At 39.1% G+C, this 19,412-nt stretch overlaps 1 protein-coding gene across 1 annotated transcript in view; it reads right to left on the bottom strand.

Moving 5' to 3' along the window:
• HEATR5A (HEAT repeat containing 5A) overlaps positions 1–19,412 on the bottom strand; it is a 113,233-nt gene that overhangs the window by 82,544 nt on the left and 11,277 nt on the right. The window contains exons 6-10 of the mRNA XM_023514397.1: positions 16,640–16,800; positions 14,314–14,569; positions 13,662–13,817; positions 11,078–11,328; positions 7,053–7,164 (exon numbers count right to left, since the gene is read on the bottom strand). Coding sequence (XP_023370165.1) covers positions 7,053–7,164; positions 11,078–11,328; positions 13,662–13,817; positions 14,314–14,569; positions 16,640–16,800 — 936 coding nt within the window. The remainder of the gene's footprint in view (positions 1–7,052; positions 7,165–11,077; positions 11,329–13,661; positions 13,818–14,313; positions 14,570–16,639; positions 16,801–19,412) is intronic.

Genomic DNA, 19,412 nt, shown 5'->3' with positions numbered 1-19,412 from the left:
GGGCTGGATTTGAACCCGCCACCTTAGGTGTATGTGGCTGGCACCTTAGCCACTTGAGCCATGGGTGCTGAGCTGACAGAATGTACTTTAAAAAACTCTTATGTCCTACATAAATGTAAGGTATGATCATTACAGTAACAACAATGAGTTCCTGATCTTCAGAATAATGTTAACTTCTTTTCTGGTTTTTTTTTTTTTTTTTGGAGACAGAGCTTCAAGCTGTCCCCCTGGGTAGAGTGCCGTGGCATCACAGCTCATGGCAACCTCCAACTCCTGGGCTCAAGCAAGTGTCCTGCCTCAGCCTTCGAAGTAGCTGGGACAACAGGCGCCCGCCGGAACGCCCGGCTATTTTTTGGTTGCAGCCATCATTGTTGTTTGGCAGCCTGGGCTGGATTCGAACCCATCACCTTAGGTGTATGTGGCTGGCGCCTTAGCCACTTGAGCCACAGGCGCTGAGCCACTTTTATTTTCTCTTTGAGATAGAGTCTCACTCTGTTGCCCAGGGTAGAGTGCCATGCAACCTCAATCTCTTGGGCTCAGGTGATCTTGCCTCAGCATCCTGAGTAGCTGGGACTATAGGGGCACACCAAAATGCCCAGCTAGGTTTTCTATTTTTAGTAGAGACCAGGTCTCATCTTTGCTCATGCTGGTCCTGAGTTTAAGCAATCCACCTGCCTCAGCCTCCCAGAGTGCTAGGATTACAGATGTGAGCCACTGTTCCCTGCCTTCCCACTACTTTCTTGATGAAGTAGGTAGAACTTTAAAAAATTAGACATAATCCTAAGAGGTTTATGTGTTGTAAGCATGAGTGGACACATTCCATACTCATACACAAATGGGCTGTTGAGAATACAGAAAATTCTTTTTTATTTCATTTTATTTATTTTTTTATTATTTGGAATTCATTGAGGGTACCAAGAATTAGGTTACATGGATTGCATTTGTTAGATAAAGTCCCTCTTATGTCTGTGTCCTACCCCCAAGAGGTGTGCCATATACCGTGACCCCATCATCTTCCTCCCCTACCCACTTGTTCATCCCAGTACCTTGAGAATTTGTGATGTGAGCCATTCTCATTGGGGTTAAGTGTTATCTCAGGGTAGTTTTGATTTCCATTTCTCTTATGATTAGGGATGATGAGCATTTTTTTGTATGTTAGGCATTTGTCTGTCTTCTTTAGAGAAGATTCTATTCATCGCTCTTGAGCACTTATATATGGGAGTGTTGGGTCTTTTTTAATTAAATTGAGTTCTCTATAGATCCTAGTTATCAAGCTTTTGTATGATTCATAATATGCAAATATCTTTTCCCATTCTGAAGATTGCCTGCTTGCTTTGTCGTTCTTTCCTTAGCTATACAGAAGCTATTCAGGTTAAATCCCAATTGCTTATTTTTGTTGTTGCAATTGCCACAGAAGTCTTCTTCATGAAATCTTTCCCCAGGCTGATATCTTCAAGTGTTTTCCCCATACTTTCTTAAGAGGATTTTTTTTTTTTTTTTTTTTGAGACAGAGCCTCAAGCTGTCCCCCTGGGCAGAGTGCCATGGCATACATAGCACCTCACAGCAACCTCCAACTCCTGGGCTCAAGCGAGTCTCCTGCCTCCGCCTCCCAAGTAGCTGGGACCACAGGCGCCCGCCACAACGCCTGGCTATTTTTTGGTTGCAGCCGTCATTGTTGTTTGGCGGGTCCGGGATGGGGATTCAAACCCGCCACCTTAGGTGTACGTGGCTGGCGCCTTAGCCGGTTGAGCTATAGGCGCCGAGCCTCTTAAGAGGATTTTTATTGTTTTTATTGTTTCATGTCTTTTATCCGTCTTGAATTAGTTTTTGTAAGTGGGGATAGGTGTGGGTCCAGTTTGAGTCCTCTACACGTGATTATCCAGTTCTACCAATACCATTTATTGAACAGGGATTCTTTTCCCCAGTGTTTGGTTTATCAAAGATCACGTGGCTGTAAGTTGGTAGTTTCATCTCATGGTTTTCTATTTGGTTCCAAATGTTAATGTCTCTCTCTCTTTTTTTTTTTGATCCACCTCATGCTTTATTGTAAAATAATGTTAAAATAAATTACATTTGACATCATCACCAGTATGTACATACAATTGTGTGCCATTCCAGGACAGCCAACAAGACGAACTCATTAAAACAATTCACAGAAAAATACACGGTCACTCCCTTTCCCAGCTCCCTGCTGGGGCAGACCTCCCAATGGTCAGAGGGTGAGTTGGTGTGGACACAATGCCCATTAGTCTTCACCCATGTTTTGTCAGGGGTGGCCCCATCTGCCTCTACAGTGGAGGGGCAGATAGCACAGCATCAGGGAGGGCCTTTGAGGGCCACCTGCCCTCGCCCAGCATCCAGTCACCTGAAACAGATTGCCCCCACTTTGGCTCACTTGCTGACCAGTATCCCTCTACAACTCTGCAAGGGGACTTGGCCTGTGATGCAATGGCCTTAGCTGAGATCACCAGGGCAAGCCCATAGCATGAACATTGGACATCCCAATGCTTGGGACCCTGTACTTTAACCACTGGCTGTGAAGGCATAATGTCTCTATTTTTGTGCCAAAACCATGCTGTTTTGATCACTATGGCATTGTAGAATGGCCGAAAGGCCGGTAGGGTGATACTCCTGGCTTTGTATTTTTTTTTTATAAAAAAATTGTATTTATTTAGAAGCATTCAGCATGTCAACAAAACAGTTGCAAAGTTTTTTTGTAATTATAGAGTGGTATTCAGTTAACAGAACAATTATTTTGTGTAAGCTGCATCAGGGACAACTGAAGATGAAAAAACTACCATTCCCATATATAACTAATTTGTGCTACGCACCAACAAGAATCTGCTTTAAATTTCCATGCCAATTTCCACCCCGCATATCGTACCAGGCAAGGTTAGTGGCAATTGAAAATATCACCAGGATAGGGCTATGTAAAGACATATTCAATAGAATGTTAACTATACAAAAAAGACACTGTACAGTTTAAAAACAAAGCTTACATAGCCTTACATTTCAATTTTTTTCACTAAAAGGACTGAGTTGTGTACAGGGGGGTTAAATGCTTTACAGACAAGAGAAAAGGAATTTAATGATTTCTTCTTTTATCTCTGCCTGAAACCAACTATCATTCAGCATAAAGTTGCTTAATTTCCAAGTCTTTGTGGGGGATGGACGTTTTTGTTGAGAGTTGAGTTCCACATTTATTGCCTTGGGGTCTGAGAACATACAAGATATAATTTCTACTCTTTTAACTTTGCTGAGGTTTGATTTGTATCCTAGGATATGGTTAATTTTGGAGTACATACCATGGGTTGATGAGAAAAAGGTATATTCTTCAGCTTTCGGATGGTGTGTTCTGTATATGTCTATCAATCCCATTTGTTCTAGGGTCACATTTGAGTCCTTTGCATCTTTGTTTAGTTTCTATTTAGAGGATCTGTTCAGTTTTGTCAGAGGGGTGTTAAAGTCCCTGACTATTATGGTTTTATGGGATATCATTATTGCTCAGACCAGTCAAGACTGTTTCATAAATCTGGGAGCATTTAAGTTGGGTGCATAAATATTTAAAATTGAAATGTCTTCTTATTGTATTGTTCCTTTGACTAGCATAAAGTATCTACCTTTGTGTTTCTTAACTTTAGTTGCTTTAAATCCGCTTGTATCTGAAAATACAATTTCCTCTTTTCTTCGGATTTCCATTTGCTTAAAATACTGTTTTCCATCCCTCAACCCTGAGTCCTGATTTGTCCTTCAAGGCTAGGTGTGTCTCCTGGAGACTGCATATGGATGGCCTGTGCTTTCTTATCCAACTAGCCAGCCTGTGCCTCTTCAGTGGTGAATTAAGTTCATCGACAATTATTGGGAGAACTGACAAGTGTCATGGAGTTCTATTCATCTTATTTTATGAAAGTACCATTGTGTAGTTTTATCCTTTGCGCGTCTGTGGAAGCCAAGTTTTAACCTTTAGCTTCTGGGTTTTTACTTTGCTGGTGACCCATTGTGATGGTCAGGGCTGAGAATAGTTGCCTAAGCATTTCCTGTAGAGTTGGTCTTGTGAATTTCCTCAGTGCTTCTATATCCACAAAAAATTTGATTTCTCCATCAATTTTGAAGCTTAGTCCTTAGTTTCAATTTTGAAACTCTCTCCTTGGGCAGCACCTGTGGCTCAGTGAGTAGGGCGCCGGCCCCCTATACCAAGGGTGGCGGGTTCGAACCTGCCCCTGGCCAAACTGCAACAAAAAAATAGCCAGGCGTTGTGGTGGGCACCTGTAGTCCCAGCTACTCAGGAGGCTGAGGCAAGAGAATTAATTGCCTAAGCCCAAGAGCTGGAGGTTGCTGTGGGCTGATGCGATGGTACTCTACTGAGGGCAACAAAGTGAGACTCTGTCTCAACAAACAACTAAAAAAGCTTTCTCCTCTACCTTTCAGGTTCTTTCTTCTTCATGGTCTAACCTACTTTCATACTTTCTATTGCATCTGTACATTCCCCGATTATCTCCTTCATTTCCTTAAGCTCCATCATATCCTTTGTATATTCTATGTATCTCTGTCTTTCCATTTCCTCGTCCATTCCTTTTATTGTGTTTATCATGCATATTTTAAATTCCCTTTCTGTCAAGTCCATTAATTCTTTACAGGTTGTGTCTTCTGCAGTAGCTGCCTCATGGTCCCTTAGGGGAGTTCTTCTGTTTTGGTTTTTCATGTTGCCCAAATTTCTCTGTTGGTTCCTCCTCATGTGTTCTTTCTTCTTGTTCATGTCCTTGTCCTCCTTTTTCCTTCTTACTACTTTGTTTCAAACTGAAGTCCTTGCTCTTGATGACAGTATGTCACAATATGTTGCTGGCACATGAGGTGGCACTGTGGTTTTGTTAGGAGACAGAGAACACAGCCAGCAACCTCTATGGTCCTTATTCCAAACTTAGCTGCTTTTGGTGATTGCCTGATTGTTTCCCTCAGAATTAAGACCCTGCTGGCTTGGGATTTTAAAGCTCACAAGAATCGGCTCGGCGCCTGTGGCTCAAGCGGCTAAGGTACCAGCCACATACACCTAAGGTGGCGAGTTCGAATCCCCAGCTCGGGCCCGCCAAACAACAATGATGGCTGCAACCAAAAAAGGGCCAGGCGTTGTGGCGGGCGCCTGTAGTCTCAGCTACTTGGGAGGCTGAGGCAGGAGACTCGCTTGAGCCCAGGAGTTGGAGGTTGCTGTGAGTGTGATGCCATGGCACTCTACCCAGGGAGATAGCTTGAGGCTCCGTCTCAAAAAAAAAAAAAAAAAAAAAAGCTCACAAGAATCCTTTAGGGGCAGGTCTCACAGTGCCCATGACTCCAGTTCCCGTGGGGTGCGAAAGTCCCTCAGCCTGTACCAAGAGTGGAGTTCTGATCCCAGCAGGTGGAATAAAGACAGCTGTGCTTTAGGCTCCCTGCTAAGACCTTCTCATGACCTTCCCACAATGGCAGTCCTGGCTGCTTAGACTTCTCAGTATGGCTGCCTCACCAGCCACCAAACCTATTCCAAATCCACTCCAACTGGCATTCAAATCTGGTTGCTGTATACTGTTCAAATCTGCCCACTCTTCTAAGCTGCCATGGTCCTTCTGGTCTGCCATGATGCTCTGCCCTAGGACTCTTAGAAAATTCTGACAGCAAAATTTAGTCACATATGAATAAACAAAAGTGTGGAATCACTGAGAGTATACCTAAGAAAAATTTAATAAATATGTGCCATTGGACCTTTATGATACTTCTCTATCCCATACAACAAATAAAAAGACAACCTTCAAAATGGGAAAGATATTTGCATGTTATGAATCTTACAAAGGGTTGACAATTAGTATCTACAGAGAACTGAAATTAATCAACAAAAAAAGAACAAACAATCCCATCTACCACTGGGCAAGAGGTAAAAACAGAATCTTCTTTGAGGAAGACAGATGAATGGCTAACAAACATTTGAAAAAATGGGCTGGGTGTGGTGGTTCATGTCTGAAATCCCAGCACTTGGGAGGCCGAGGTGGGTGGATTGCCTGAGCTCACAGGTTAGAGACCAGCCTGAGCCAGAGTGAGACCCAATGTCTAAACATGGCTAGGAGTTGTGGCAGGCACCTGTAGTCCCAACTACTTGGGAGGCTGAGGAAAGAGGATCACTTGAACACATGAGTTTGAGGATGCTGTAAGACGTCTGGCACTCTTTACCAGGAGTGACCAAGTGAGACTGTCTCAAAAAAAAAGAAAAGAAGAGAAATGCTCATAATCCCTGATCATCAGAGAAATGTGAATCAAAACCACCTTGAGATATCACCTAACTCCAAAGTCTCAAAGCTGCAGATGCTATGTGGATGTGGAGAGAGGGGAACACTTTTACAATGCTGGTGGGACTGCAAACTAATATAATCTCTTTGGAAGAATGTATGGAGAATCCTCAAGGAACTCAAATTAGACTCCCATTTGATCTAGCAATCCCATTACTAGGCATCTACCCACAAGAAAAAAAAAGGTTTTATCATAAGGACATTTACACTAGATTGTTTATTGCAGCTCAATTTACAATTGCCAAAATGTGGAAACAACCTAAATACCAATCCAGGAATGGATTAATGACCTGTGGTATATATATATTATTGAATAGTATTCTATCATTCAACCTGCAGTTGAAACATATTCTTCTTAGTAAAGTAATCACAAGAATGGAGAAGTAAGATTCCAATGTACTGGGCAGCACCTGTGGCTCAGCAGGCAGGGCGCAGGCTCCATATACCGAGGGTGGTGGGTTCGAACCTGGCCCTAGCAAAACTGCAACAAAAAAATAGACCCAGCTACTTGGGAGGCTGAGGCAAGAGAATCGCTTAAGCCCAAGAGTTTGAGGTTGCTGTGAGCTGTGAGGACATGGCACTCTACCGAGGGTGACAAAGTAAGATTCTGTCCCCCAAAAAAAGAAGAAAAAAAATTCTAAAACAAATTCAAAGTTAAGTCTCCTCAAATCATGTGTAAGAATCCCTTCACTCAGAAAACACAAACTATTTCAAATTATGTAAACCTTCCACAAGATTGTTACCTAATGTCATCAGAGCAGCAATCAGCAACCATCCAGCTTGTGTGCGCTGAGCTGAAAGACGACTGTTTTGAGCAGCAGAACACAGTAAATCTTCTGCTAATGTCATAATAATCTATTTACATACAGAAGAACAAGGTAAAAAAAAAAGCATATCAGTTCACAAGTTACTCAACAAACCACAACAACTAATAAAAATCTCTCAAAAAGTTAAAACTTAAATAAAATATGTTGAAAAACTGTTATTCATGTAGATTAAATAACAGGACAATGTCATATAAGAAACTATTAAAAAATTAGGTTTTCAAGATTAAATACTGGTAAGTGGGTAGTACGTGTATACAGCAACCCTATAGCGCTTTATATAGCATATATGACAACATTGTAAGATTGTTTAAGTCTGGCTATATAGAATTTAAATTCACTTTTATTTTTAAGCAACCATCCCTCTAGATCAGTAATTACCAGAAACAGTTCTGTTATAGCAGTCTTTTTAAAATTCTGCATAGCAACTTTGATACCTTAATAGATAATAACAATCTTCTTATAGGAGTATAAAATTGTGGTTAAAAGGAGTCAAACTGTCTCTCATTAAAATGTTATAGTAAGGAATTCTACAAAGTAAGCAGTGTTATAAAACAACAGAAAGGAAAAACTAGGTATTTCACATTTATGGATAATGTATCTTATACATGCAATGACAACTGTTTGCTTAGCAAGATGTGTTAGTTCAGAATATAACTAAAATAATGAGTTTAAATGAATAACATCACCCCCCCAACTTGTCAACTACCTTATTCCAATGACACTGGCATTACTTAACGTCATTTTTGGATTTGGTGATGTTATGGTCTATTGCAGAGCCTAAACTGGAGGATATACTACAAAACTCAATAATGACATAGGAGTGGCAGTAAGAAAGAAATTATGATGATGTATTCTTTCAAATATATATGTGTGAGGTATGGGTTGTAAGGGCTTTCACTGTCAAATAGTTATTCTTTGATACTTCTAATTCCTAGCTATTAAAAAACATACAAAATTCCAACACTATGCTTTGTCTATGTTGTATATTCTGTGTCTAATTAAAATTTTGTTCTTTAGTTCTCTTCAAAATTCTCTGTACATTAAAACAGGGCTATTTATTCACTAGGTTTTATATCATTTACTTTTTTGGAAGTGCTATATCCAAAAGCACTAAATTTATCTAGAAAATGACAATTTTCAGTAACAATGTAATTTGGGGGGGGGGGAGGCATTATTTTTCTTTTCTTTTTTTTTCCCTGAGACATTGTCTCACTCTGTTGCCCCAAGCTAGAGTGCCGGCATCAGTATAGCTCACACAACCTCAAACACTGGATTCAAGTGCCTCAGCCTTAGCCTCCCATGGAGGGGGGGACATTTTCAAACTTAATTATGAACTCATAAAGTATTATATATTTAGTGTGTTTCAATCCATTATAGTCATTAGTATCTGTGATGTACAAACTATCCCATCTTTGATCAGTAGGAGCCCCCTAAGTCACCTCCTTTTAAGATGAACATAGTATTCTTTGATGGCCTCCTTAATTTCTGACATGACAAGATATCCCAATCTTATGTGTACATTATGCATATCCTGTCCCAGGCCTGAAACCAGCCACCACTCCATAGAAGCTTGATTCTATTTTGGTTGGAAATGGTAATTAGAGCCACAATATGGGCATTAGGGTTATTCCCTGCTACTGGGTTATCTGCTTTTAGCCCTTTTCACTGGATAAAATGAAGACATAAGTATTTCTTCTCTTTCTTTTTTTTTTTTTTATTGAATGGTAACTGTGTACATTAATGCACTTCTGGGGTACAGTGTGGTGTTTTCACACACAATCCAAGACACTTCCATCAAACTGGTTAACCTAGCCTTCATGTAACTTTCTTAGTTATTGTGTTAAAACGTTCATATTCTACTCATAGAAAGATTCACTTGTACCCTTGTAAGATGAACCACAGAAGTGAACCCTCGAATCCCTCTCCCTCCACCCACTCCCCCTCCCTCCCCCCTCCCCGTATAAGTATTTCTTTTTTTAAAATAAAAGTAAGAGTTCATACTGATAATTTCAAGTCAAGTTTGACAGACAGGGCTTTTACGTAACTTTCTTGATTCTACAGCTGTAGCTCTTTTTTCTTACATGGAAAATCTTGGTTCCTAAGAAAATTAACATAATTATCTGCTTTATCTTACTATATGTAAACTATTTTTGAAGTAATACCACCAATTAATTCCACTAACTAAAATTATTAAACAAAATTCAAGATTTTTTTACAACTCTATTTATCCTTTATAATAGAATTTTAAATGTACTTATATGGCAGGGCTAAATAGCGAAATACAGCCTTTAGGAACAAATTATGTTACTACATAGAGATACCTCTAACAAAAAGGACAGATAGGCTTGGCGCCTGTAGCTCAGTGGCAAGGGTGCCAACCACATACACCGGAGCTGACAGGGTTCGAATCCAGCCCAGGCCCGCAAAACAACCATGACATCTACAACCAAAAAATGGCCAGGCATTGTGGCAGGTGCCTGTAATCCCAGCTACTTGGGAGGCTGAGGTAAGAGAATCCCTTGAGCCCAGGTGTTTGAAGTTGTTGTGAGCTGTGCCGCCACGGCATTCTACCGAGAGTGACATAGTGAGGCTATCTCCAAAAAAAAAAAAGACAGATAGTATCCCATCTTTAGGTTATCTGCTCAGAAGAAAAAATCATTGACCGTAGGTCATTTGCACTAGAATGTTTACAGTAGTTCAATTCACAATTGCAGAGATGTACAAACAACCCAAGTGCCCATTAACTCAGGAATGGATTAATAAATTGTGGTATATGTATACTATGGAGTACTTTTCACCCATAAAAAAAGATGGAGACTTTACACCTTTGGTATTACCTGGATGGAGCTAAAGAACATTCTCTACTGAGAGAATTAGAACATACTCTAATTTTAAACAAACATCCTATGTACTCAATACTAATTTGAAAGTAGCAGATGAAAAATTATAGGTCCACACAGAGGAAAAACACATTTTGCATTTAAATTCAAGAAGGGGGGGCGGCGCCTATGGCTCAGTGGGTAGGGCACTGGCCTCATATACCCAGGGTGGCAGGTTCAAACCCAGCCCCTGCCAAACTGCAACAAACAAAATAGCCAGGTGTTGTGGCTGGCGCCTGTAGTCCCAGTTATTCAGGGGGCTGAGGTAAGACAATAACCTAAGCCCAGGAGTTAGAGGTTGCTGTGAGCTTGTGTGACACCACGGCACTCAACCGAGGATGATAAAGTGAGACTCTGTCTCTATAAAAATAAATAAATAAATAAATAAGTAAATTCAAGAAGGGAGTTAGAGGGGGAAAGGGCAATGGGGCTCAGTAAGCCCCTACCTAACAGATACAATGTAGGGGAATATATGGCACACCTCTGGGTGAAGGATTTAAATACAACTCAAACTTTACCTTATAAATGCAAACAAGGGGCCAGGTGCCATGGCTCGCACCTATAATCCTAGCACTCTGGGTGGCTGAGGTGGGTGAATTGCTCGAACTCATGAGTTTGAGACCAGCCTGAGCAAAAAAGCGAGACCCCCGTCTCTACCAAAAATAGAAAAACTGAGGCAAGAGAATTGCTTGAGCCCAAGTTGGAGATTGCTATGAGCTATGATGCCACGGTACTCAGAGTGACAGCTTGAGACTCTGTCTCAAAAAAAACAAACATACAAATGAAAAAAACCAAATTTTCAAACATGTAACCTAATTGCACATACCTTTGTATTCCAAAAGAAAAAGCACTCATTTATTAAAACATACATAAAATATTTTTTAAATAGCCCTTCATTTTTTTTACAGTAATTATGTTGGTAATATTTAATACTTAAAGTATAGTATAGCTGATTGCTCAGAAATATGACCTGTACAGATTTGGGTAATATATAAAAAGACTATGGTATTTTTAGGAAAAATCTAAAACATTATCATCATATATAAAGAATGAAATTATTACCTTCCCCTTTCCATGTGGAATTCCTAAAGGACAACGTTTCACTGCTCCCAACAAAGCTGCCACAGCAAAACTAAAGCCAGTCACTGCTTCAGGTGAAGACTTATGTACAGTAAGACGGTCAAGGCAACGATCTAAGAGAGGTGTTAGGTAGGAAGGTAATGCCACAGCAATGCAGTGTAAACACCAAGCTGCTGCTAGTCGAACAGATGTGCTAGGATGAAGAATAACTGAAATGACACTATCAAGGAGGCCTGGAAGAACAGAATAAGTAAATGATGAATTAGGCACACAAATAAAACTTACTTGGCCATAAGACAGACAAAAGAATAAATAGCCACATCAATATAAGAGATATTATTTTATTAAAAGTTAAATCAAAATTGAAAAAAATTAAGTGATAATTACAAATATTTTAAAATCTAAGAATCACTTCACTAATAAATCTTATGAAAACTGGCTTAAATTAAGTCAGTACACAAAAGAAAAATTATTTTCCTAAATAAGACAATGTTCTACCAGCTTTATCTTGAGATCATTAGTAATTTGGTACTAAAAATCAAAAATTATCAAAAACATCCTGACAAAAACCAAAATTAACAGAAACATCTTGAAAATAAATGTCATACCTTATCTCATCCTTCTTTTAATTTTTTAATCCCTTCCAGCACATTTATCTACATTAGTATGCTTACTATCTACCACATTGTTCTTGAGACCAAAATGTTAAAATCAAGGGTTTGCTGGGTCCTCAGGAAGCTATTGTGAAGATTATAAAGACAGTAGAGTACTGCCTATAACAAAAAAGTCTACATGTGTATGATTCAACCTACACCTTCACAAAATATGTAAGTTTCATGTCTACTGCTACTTAAATCTGGTAATAGATAGCAGATTTAAAGTAATAAAGTAGCAGTACTTAATTACCAGATTTAAGTAGTTTACAAACACAAATATAAAGTATCTCAGTATCTCAGTCAGCAGGAAATGGGTATCATAGTGAATAAGCACTATAAAAATTATTTCTGAAAGTGATTTTTTTTTTTAAGACAGAGTCTTACTTTGTTGCCCTCGGTAGAGTGGCGTGGTGTCATAGCTCATAGAAACTTTAAACTATTGGGCTCAAGCAATTTTCTTGCCTCAGCCTCCCAAGGAGCTGGGACTACAGGTGCCCGCCACAATGCCCAGCTATTTTTAGAGATGGGCTCTCACTCTGGCTCAGGCTGGTTCAAACCTGTGAGCTCAGGCAATCCACCCAACTCGGCCTCCCAGAGTGCTAGGATTATAGGCGTGAGCCACCATGCTTGGCAGCTAAAAGTCATTTTTAAAAAGTTCCTCACTAAAGACTATATATTATATGATTCCATTTATGTGAAATGTCCAGACTAGGCAAATGCAGCTTCCCTCTGGAGCTGAGGGAAAGAGAAATAGGAATGACAACTAATGGGCTTCCTGAGGTGATGAAACCACTCTGGTAGTGGTTGTACAGCTTTGTGACTATACCAAAAACCACTGAACTGTAAACTTTAAAAGGGTAAATTTGGCCAGTCATGGTGGCTCATGCCTGTAATCCCAGAACTCTGGGAAGCCAAGGCAGGAGGACTGCTTGAGCTTAGGAGCTGAAGACCAGCTCAAGATAAGCAAGAGTGAGACCATGTCTTTACTAAAATGGAAAAATTAGCCAGGCATGGAAGGGGGCACCTGTAGCCCCATCTTCTTAAAAGTCTGAGGCAGGAGGAGTTTGAGGTTGTTGTGAGCTACGATAGGCCACTGCATACCATGCAGGGCAACAGATGAGACTCTGTCTAAAAAATAAATAAAGGGAGGGGCATGGGATGCTTATGCCTATAATCCCAGCACTTGGGAGGCAGAGGCAGGCAGATTGCCTGAGCTCACAGGTTTGAGACCAGCCTGAGCCAGAGCAAGACCCCTTCTCTAAAAACAGCCAGGTGTTGTGGTGGACACCTGTAGACTAGCAACTTGGGAGGCTGAGGCAAGAGAATTGCTTAAGCCCAGAAGTTTAAGGCTGCTGTGAGCTATGATGCCACAGAACTCTACCAAGGGTGACAAAGTGAGACTCTGTCTCCAAAAATAAAAAATAAAATAAACAAATAAATGGTAAAATATTATGGTATGGGAATTATATCTTCATAAAACTATTATACATAAGTGATTACATAATTTTCAAAGAACGAAAGAAAAAAATATACTCTGAAAGACCCTTTAGAAACTGAATTATATGTACCATATAGATACTAATATTTTCATTGCAGATGAGAGACATGAGTTCAGGTTTTCTCCTCTGTAAGTTTTTCCACATTTATATTATATATTTCCAGAAAAGAGGTCAAGGAGAAGACTCAGAGAACAATTTTTAATTACATAAGCAAAAACCCCTCAAATATATATGTACTTTTAATAATTCTGATTATAAATTTTTCATAAAATTTATAAAACATCTCTAATGCATCTACCTGGAATCTAAAACAAGTGAGGTATGTGAAGGAAATTTCCTTCCTTGGAAAAAATTTACCTAGAGTGCAAATAAAAATAAGGTATTCAGATGAGTCACCAACAACAGACAAACCTGCACTTGAATCCTGCAGCAAAGGTGCAGCTGTGGTGCCAAGACTGTATATGAGACTCCCAAGTTCTTGCAGTGCACACACCAGCATATGCTGGCTAGCTGCTATATCTGTAGAACCAAGCTGAGTTTCTAAGTTACCATCACTTAGTACTGCATCTGATAGAAACATAAGAATTAATTATTTATCACTATTTTATTAAAACATAGTATAAGAGGGTGGGTAGTAGGAGCAAAAAAGTATAAAGGCAAAAATTAATACATACACTTGATCTATACGAAATGCTTGAGGCAATAACTGAAATATCAAGAAAGGTATGAAGTAATATAACCAATTTACTTCAAGCAACCCAATGAGAGATCCCTTATTACTCTGTTAGCAAGTGGCACTGAAATGGAGAACTGATGGGAAACTATAATAAAAATTCCAATATCACCAATAAGATAAGCAGAGTAGACTTAAGACAGTATAAGAACTGAGACAGATTGTTTCAAAAATAATTTATCTTCTATAGAAGAACAACACGAATTCTGAAGAACTACTATCATCAGCTTTCAAGGTTTTTGTATTAATTTAGTAATATTATCAGTCTAACTTTTCCAAAGGGACAATTCCTTTAACACTGTTAAACAAACGGTCTCTGTAGATCCATACCCACAATTTTCTTTAGCTTCCAGATGGCCTGGCAAATATCCTTCACAGCAGCAATTTGGGCCTTTTCTCCAAGAAGTCCTCCTATGGTAGCTCGAAGAATAAATGAAACACAACGTCGACAGCAGACAGCATCAATCTGAGTTTGGGTGGCTTTAGGGTGTGACTGTGACACAAGGCTCAGGATATGAGAAAGAAAGGCAGCAAAATTTTTCTCTAGCCAAGCTCCTCCTAGTGTTGAAATGAATACTACATAAGCCTAAAAAAGAAAGAAGTTTTTTCAAAATTAAATTATTTCAATTTTATATTTTCTTTTCCACAAAATATGTAATATTTACTCGTATTTTCTGTTCCCTACAAATTGTATTCTTTTCTTATTTACAGCCATTTGAAATATATAAATGTAGCACTATTTTTCTGTTTCTTTAAAGCCAAACTGAAGTGCATAGTCTTTCAACCGAGACTTCATTTATGTTGCCTCTGTTTTGTTCTGGTCAGACATTTCAGGGTATCAGTATAACCAGCTAGTATATAAAATGTATGCGTAGCTTCTTTGATCAAAGGTTTCAGTAGATTTAACATTCTGAAGAAGAAAATCCAATTCAAATAAATAAAATACATTATGAGAATTAACTATGCTACATTCACTGTCACTCTAAGGTGAGTTAGTTCAGAGACCCGAAAGTTAACAGTGATGACTTACTGCTCTTTATTATCATGAGTATTAATTGTGTGTCTTACTTCAGAGATATAAAGACAAGTAGATTTCTTAAGTAATCTGTTTCTTAGAAAGAAAGACATAGTTTAGGACCGGTACGGTGGTGCGGTGACTCACACCTACAATCTTAGCACTGTGCGAGGCCACGGAAGATAGATTTCCTAAGCTCAGGAGTTCAAGACCAGCCTAAGCAAAAGCAAGATCCTGTCTCTACTAAAAATAGAAAAACTAGCTGGGCATCCTGGCAGGTGCCTGTAGTCCGAGGTCCTCGGGACTCTGAGGCAAGGGGATCACTTGAGCCCAGGAGTTTGAGGTTGCTGTGAGCTACAATGATGCCATGGCACTCTACCCAGGGCAACAAAGTGAAACTCTTTCTCAAAAAAAAAATTTAAAAAAAGAAAAAAGAAACACATGGTTTAATTGTAATTACACTGAGAAACTTACACTTTCCTTAAGACTATATACAACACAAAACAATGAGGATATATGTGAATTTTTTAAAAATACAAGTTTGGCTCAGTGTCTGTAGCTCAGTGGCTAGCTAGGGCACCAGCCACATACACCAGAGCTGGTGGGTTCAAATTTAGAGCGGGCCTGCCAAAAAACAATGACAACTATAACCAAAAAATAAAAATAGCTGGGCATTGTGGTGGGCACCTGTAGTCCCAGCTACCTAGGAGGCTAAGGCAAGAGAATAGCTTAAGCCCATCATGGCGCTCTACCAAGGGCGACAAAGAGACTTTGTCTCAAAAAAAAAAAAAAAAAAGTTTGCTTTGAATCATAGTACCATTTAGAGAAAAAGGTAATTCAAAGAATGAATGCAGAGACCACTGTGCTGTTTTATTCTATGATACCTTTTCCAAGGGTTTACTTTTTAAAACTTTGTTTAGAACCAACAATCTAAGCACTGGCTCAGCGCCTGTGGCTCAAGTGGGTAGGGCGCCAGCCACATACACCTAAGGTGGCAGGTTTGAATCCAGCCAGGGCCCGCCAAACAATGATGGCTGCAACCAAAAAATGGCCGGGCGTTGTGGCAGGGGCCTGTGGTCCCAGATGCTTGGGAGACGGAGGCAGGAGACTCGCTTGAGCCCAGGAGTTGGAGGTTGCTGTGAGCTGTGATACCACAGCACTCTACCCAGGGGGACAGCTTGAGGCTCTGTCTCAAAAAAAAAAACAATCTAAGCACTGAAGTAGATTTGCATGTTATAATCTTTATTTCAGCATTAAAATCATATAAAATAGTTATTTTGTCCATAAAAAAATATATACCTACTAGCTTCAATTTGAACTATACAAGAACACATAAACAATGGGAAACATATTAAACCACAAGACACATAAAGTATAAGGGCCAGAAACAAAAGATGTTTGTGTTTCAAAGGAAATAAAAATCTTCTATTATCAGGAACTTAAAACATACCTGAGTAATAAGTTTTTTTTGCTTATAATCTAATTCTCAAAAAGGTTTTGGGCCTTACCATTTATGTCTATTCATAAATATTAGAGCATAAGTGGTGACCTTGTATAGTATCACTTCTGTGGAGTCAGATACTAAAACTTCCACTATAGGCCAGTGAGAATTACATTTAGATACTCATTTGTGATTCCAACCTGAGTAACTCCAACTCGAACATCCCTACTGACTGAACTGGTTCCTTTCAGCATATCTCCACTGGCTCGAAGAAATCCTGAACTCCCACGTAGAAACCCTGTTCCTAGTAATTCCAGAACTTCCTCCAGAGATACTCTGCGAATGCTTTGACGTGAGGCTGCTATGACAAAAAACAAAACAAAACAAAAATGTGACTGTATTGAATAGACTAAATCTTAATGGATGCTCTTAATTTGCAAAAAGCCAGTATGTTAATCGAAACAAAAATAAATATTCAAAGAAAATACAAACTTTACAGGACATTCTACACATTTACACACAAAAGAGTCACAGAAAGTTACAGAGCTCAAATTAGAATGAACTCTGAAGTATCCTATCAAGGACATCTTAAATTCTATGCCATATTAAGATCACACTCTTGCTACCTCTCCTCAAACAAAAAACCTAAGTCTTCTAAAACAAGAGAAAACATTAGTAAGACTACCTGAGTTCTCCATAAATGAAAATACTACATCATGCTTTGAAAATTGTTTTGAAATACTAAAAATGCCCAAAATAATTTTCTTTTTTCAAATGCTCTATAACTCCTTATGAAATTTACATAAAGTAACCACCATGTCATATTTTAAAAAATTCTCTACTGGCAACACAACTTTTGCTCCTCTATCAGTTTCTGAAGAAATTGAAGCTAAATGATATATCATTAAAACTACTCAGCTAGGGCTCGGTGCTGATAGCACAGTGGTTATGGCACCAGCCAAATACACAGAGGGTGGCAGGTTTATACCTGGCCCGGGCCAGTTAAACAACAATGACAACCGCAACAACAACAAAAAAATAGCTGGGCGTTGTGAGGGGCACCTGTAGTCCCAGCTACTTGGAAGGCTGAGGCAAGAGAATTACTTGAGTCTAGGAGTTTGAGGTTGCTGTGAGCTGTGACGCCATGGCACTCTACCGAGGACAACATGATGAGACTGTGTCTCAAAAACAAAACAAAACAAAAAAACAAACAAACACAAAAAACCAACTACTCAGTTGGACCTCAAGCTACAGTAATTAAGAGATTAGTTAGGGCAGGAATGTTTAAGGTTACCTTCAGTTTCACACTGCTGTTTTTCCTTGTGACTATCAGGGAATAGTACATCCTTTGAAAAAAAAACAAACTCATTTCTCCTCAGAAGAAATTAATTTTATTTCTGAAAATTAATGATCATAAGCTCTGACCCTTGTTATAGATTCAAATCATATAGCAGTATAGAAATAAACTTTTGTTAAAATTACTACTCCCTAAAAGAAAAGAAAACCATCTGAAACAAAAATCTATTTTGGCATTTGGGAAAAAAAATTATGTTAAAAATGGTTTGAATGAATGGATGAATATGGAAATCATTGGTGATCTTGACAAGAACAGTTTGGTAGAGTGACTGGGGTAAAATCCCATAAGAAGTGAGTTTGAAAGATATGAGAGGAGAGTTCTTTACCTCATAGTCTTTGCATATTGCATTGTTAAAACAATCTCTATGTTTGTTTTAGACATTCAACCTCTATGAATGTCTTCTAAATTATAAGCCCTGTGTTGCTAATTCTCAGTCACCTACTTTCAAAAATTCTATGATGACATCTACAGCATTTTTCAGTTGTATAAAAATAACTCAGGCTCAGTGCCTGTAGCTCAGCAGCTAGGGAGCCAGCCATACACTGGAGCTGGCAGGTTCAAATCCAGCCCAGGCCTGTTGCCAAGCAACAATGACAACTACAACCAAAAAATAGCCAGGCCTTGTGGTGGGAGTCTCAGCTACTTGGGAGGGTGAGGCAAGAGAATCGCTTAAGCTCAGGAGTTGGAGGTTGCTGTGAGCTGTGATGCCATAGCACTCTACCAAGGGTGACAAAGTGAGATTGTCTCCAAAAAATAAAATAAAATAAAGTAAAACTCAATGATAACACAAGATAGAACTTATAGGTGCAAGATGAAAGAATATGCAACAAAAGATTAGGTTTAATTTTTTAGTGTTGGTGAAGTTGATTTTTCATTTAGGTTGGTCTGATTATAAAAATGTTAGGATTAGCTCCGTGGTATTATAGGAAGGAAGAAATTTAAATATTATTCACATTATGCAGGTCTACACTTTGCTTGTTTTAACTACAATTGTGTGCTAGTGCTAATAATACATTTACAGAAATAAGCAATTCATGTTTTCAAGAGGGTTTGATAAAAAATGTCTTCTAGGTGGGGTGCAGTGGCTTATGCCAGTAATCCTAGCACTCTGGGAGGCTGAGGCAGGTGGATTACTTGAGCTCACAAGTTTGAGACCAACCTGAGCAAAACAGCAAGACTCATCTCTACTAAAAAAAGACCTGAGGCAAGAGGATTGCTTGAGCCTAAGAGTTTGAGGTTGCTGTGAGCTATGACATCATGGCACGCTATCCACAGCAACAGCTTGAGACTCTGTGGTTTGAGTCTTTTTGTGGTTTTCTCCTCTATCCTCTCACACCTCCACAATAAATAAGTATTAGTGAGTTATAAGATTAGAAGAATCAGAGTAAAAATAAAAATTTCTTATAAATTATAAAGTTATAGGTCTCAACTGGAGAATAAACAGATTGTACAGTTTGTTAATGTTTCCCAGGTGAATGTGATATGTTGTAGTTCATCTTCTCTCACTCTGGTTAAGAAACACTGCTTTAGGGCAGTGCCTGTGGCTCAAAGGAGTAGGGTGTCAGCCCCATATGCTGGAGGTAGTGGGTTCAAACCCAGCCCCAGTCAAAAACTGC

The sequence above is a fragment of the Otolemur garnettii genome, unplaced genomic scaffold (genome assembly GCF_000181295.1).
Source record: "Otolemur garnettii isolate 467f Iridium unplaced genomic scaffold, OtoGar3 scaffold00052, whole genome shotgun sequence".
Lineage (NCBI taxonomy): Eukaryota > Metazoa > Chordata > Mammalia > Primates > Galagidae > Otolemur > Otolemur garnettii.
This window is presented reverse-complemented; position numbering and strand designations above follow the sequence as displayed.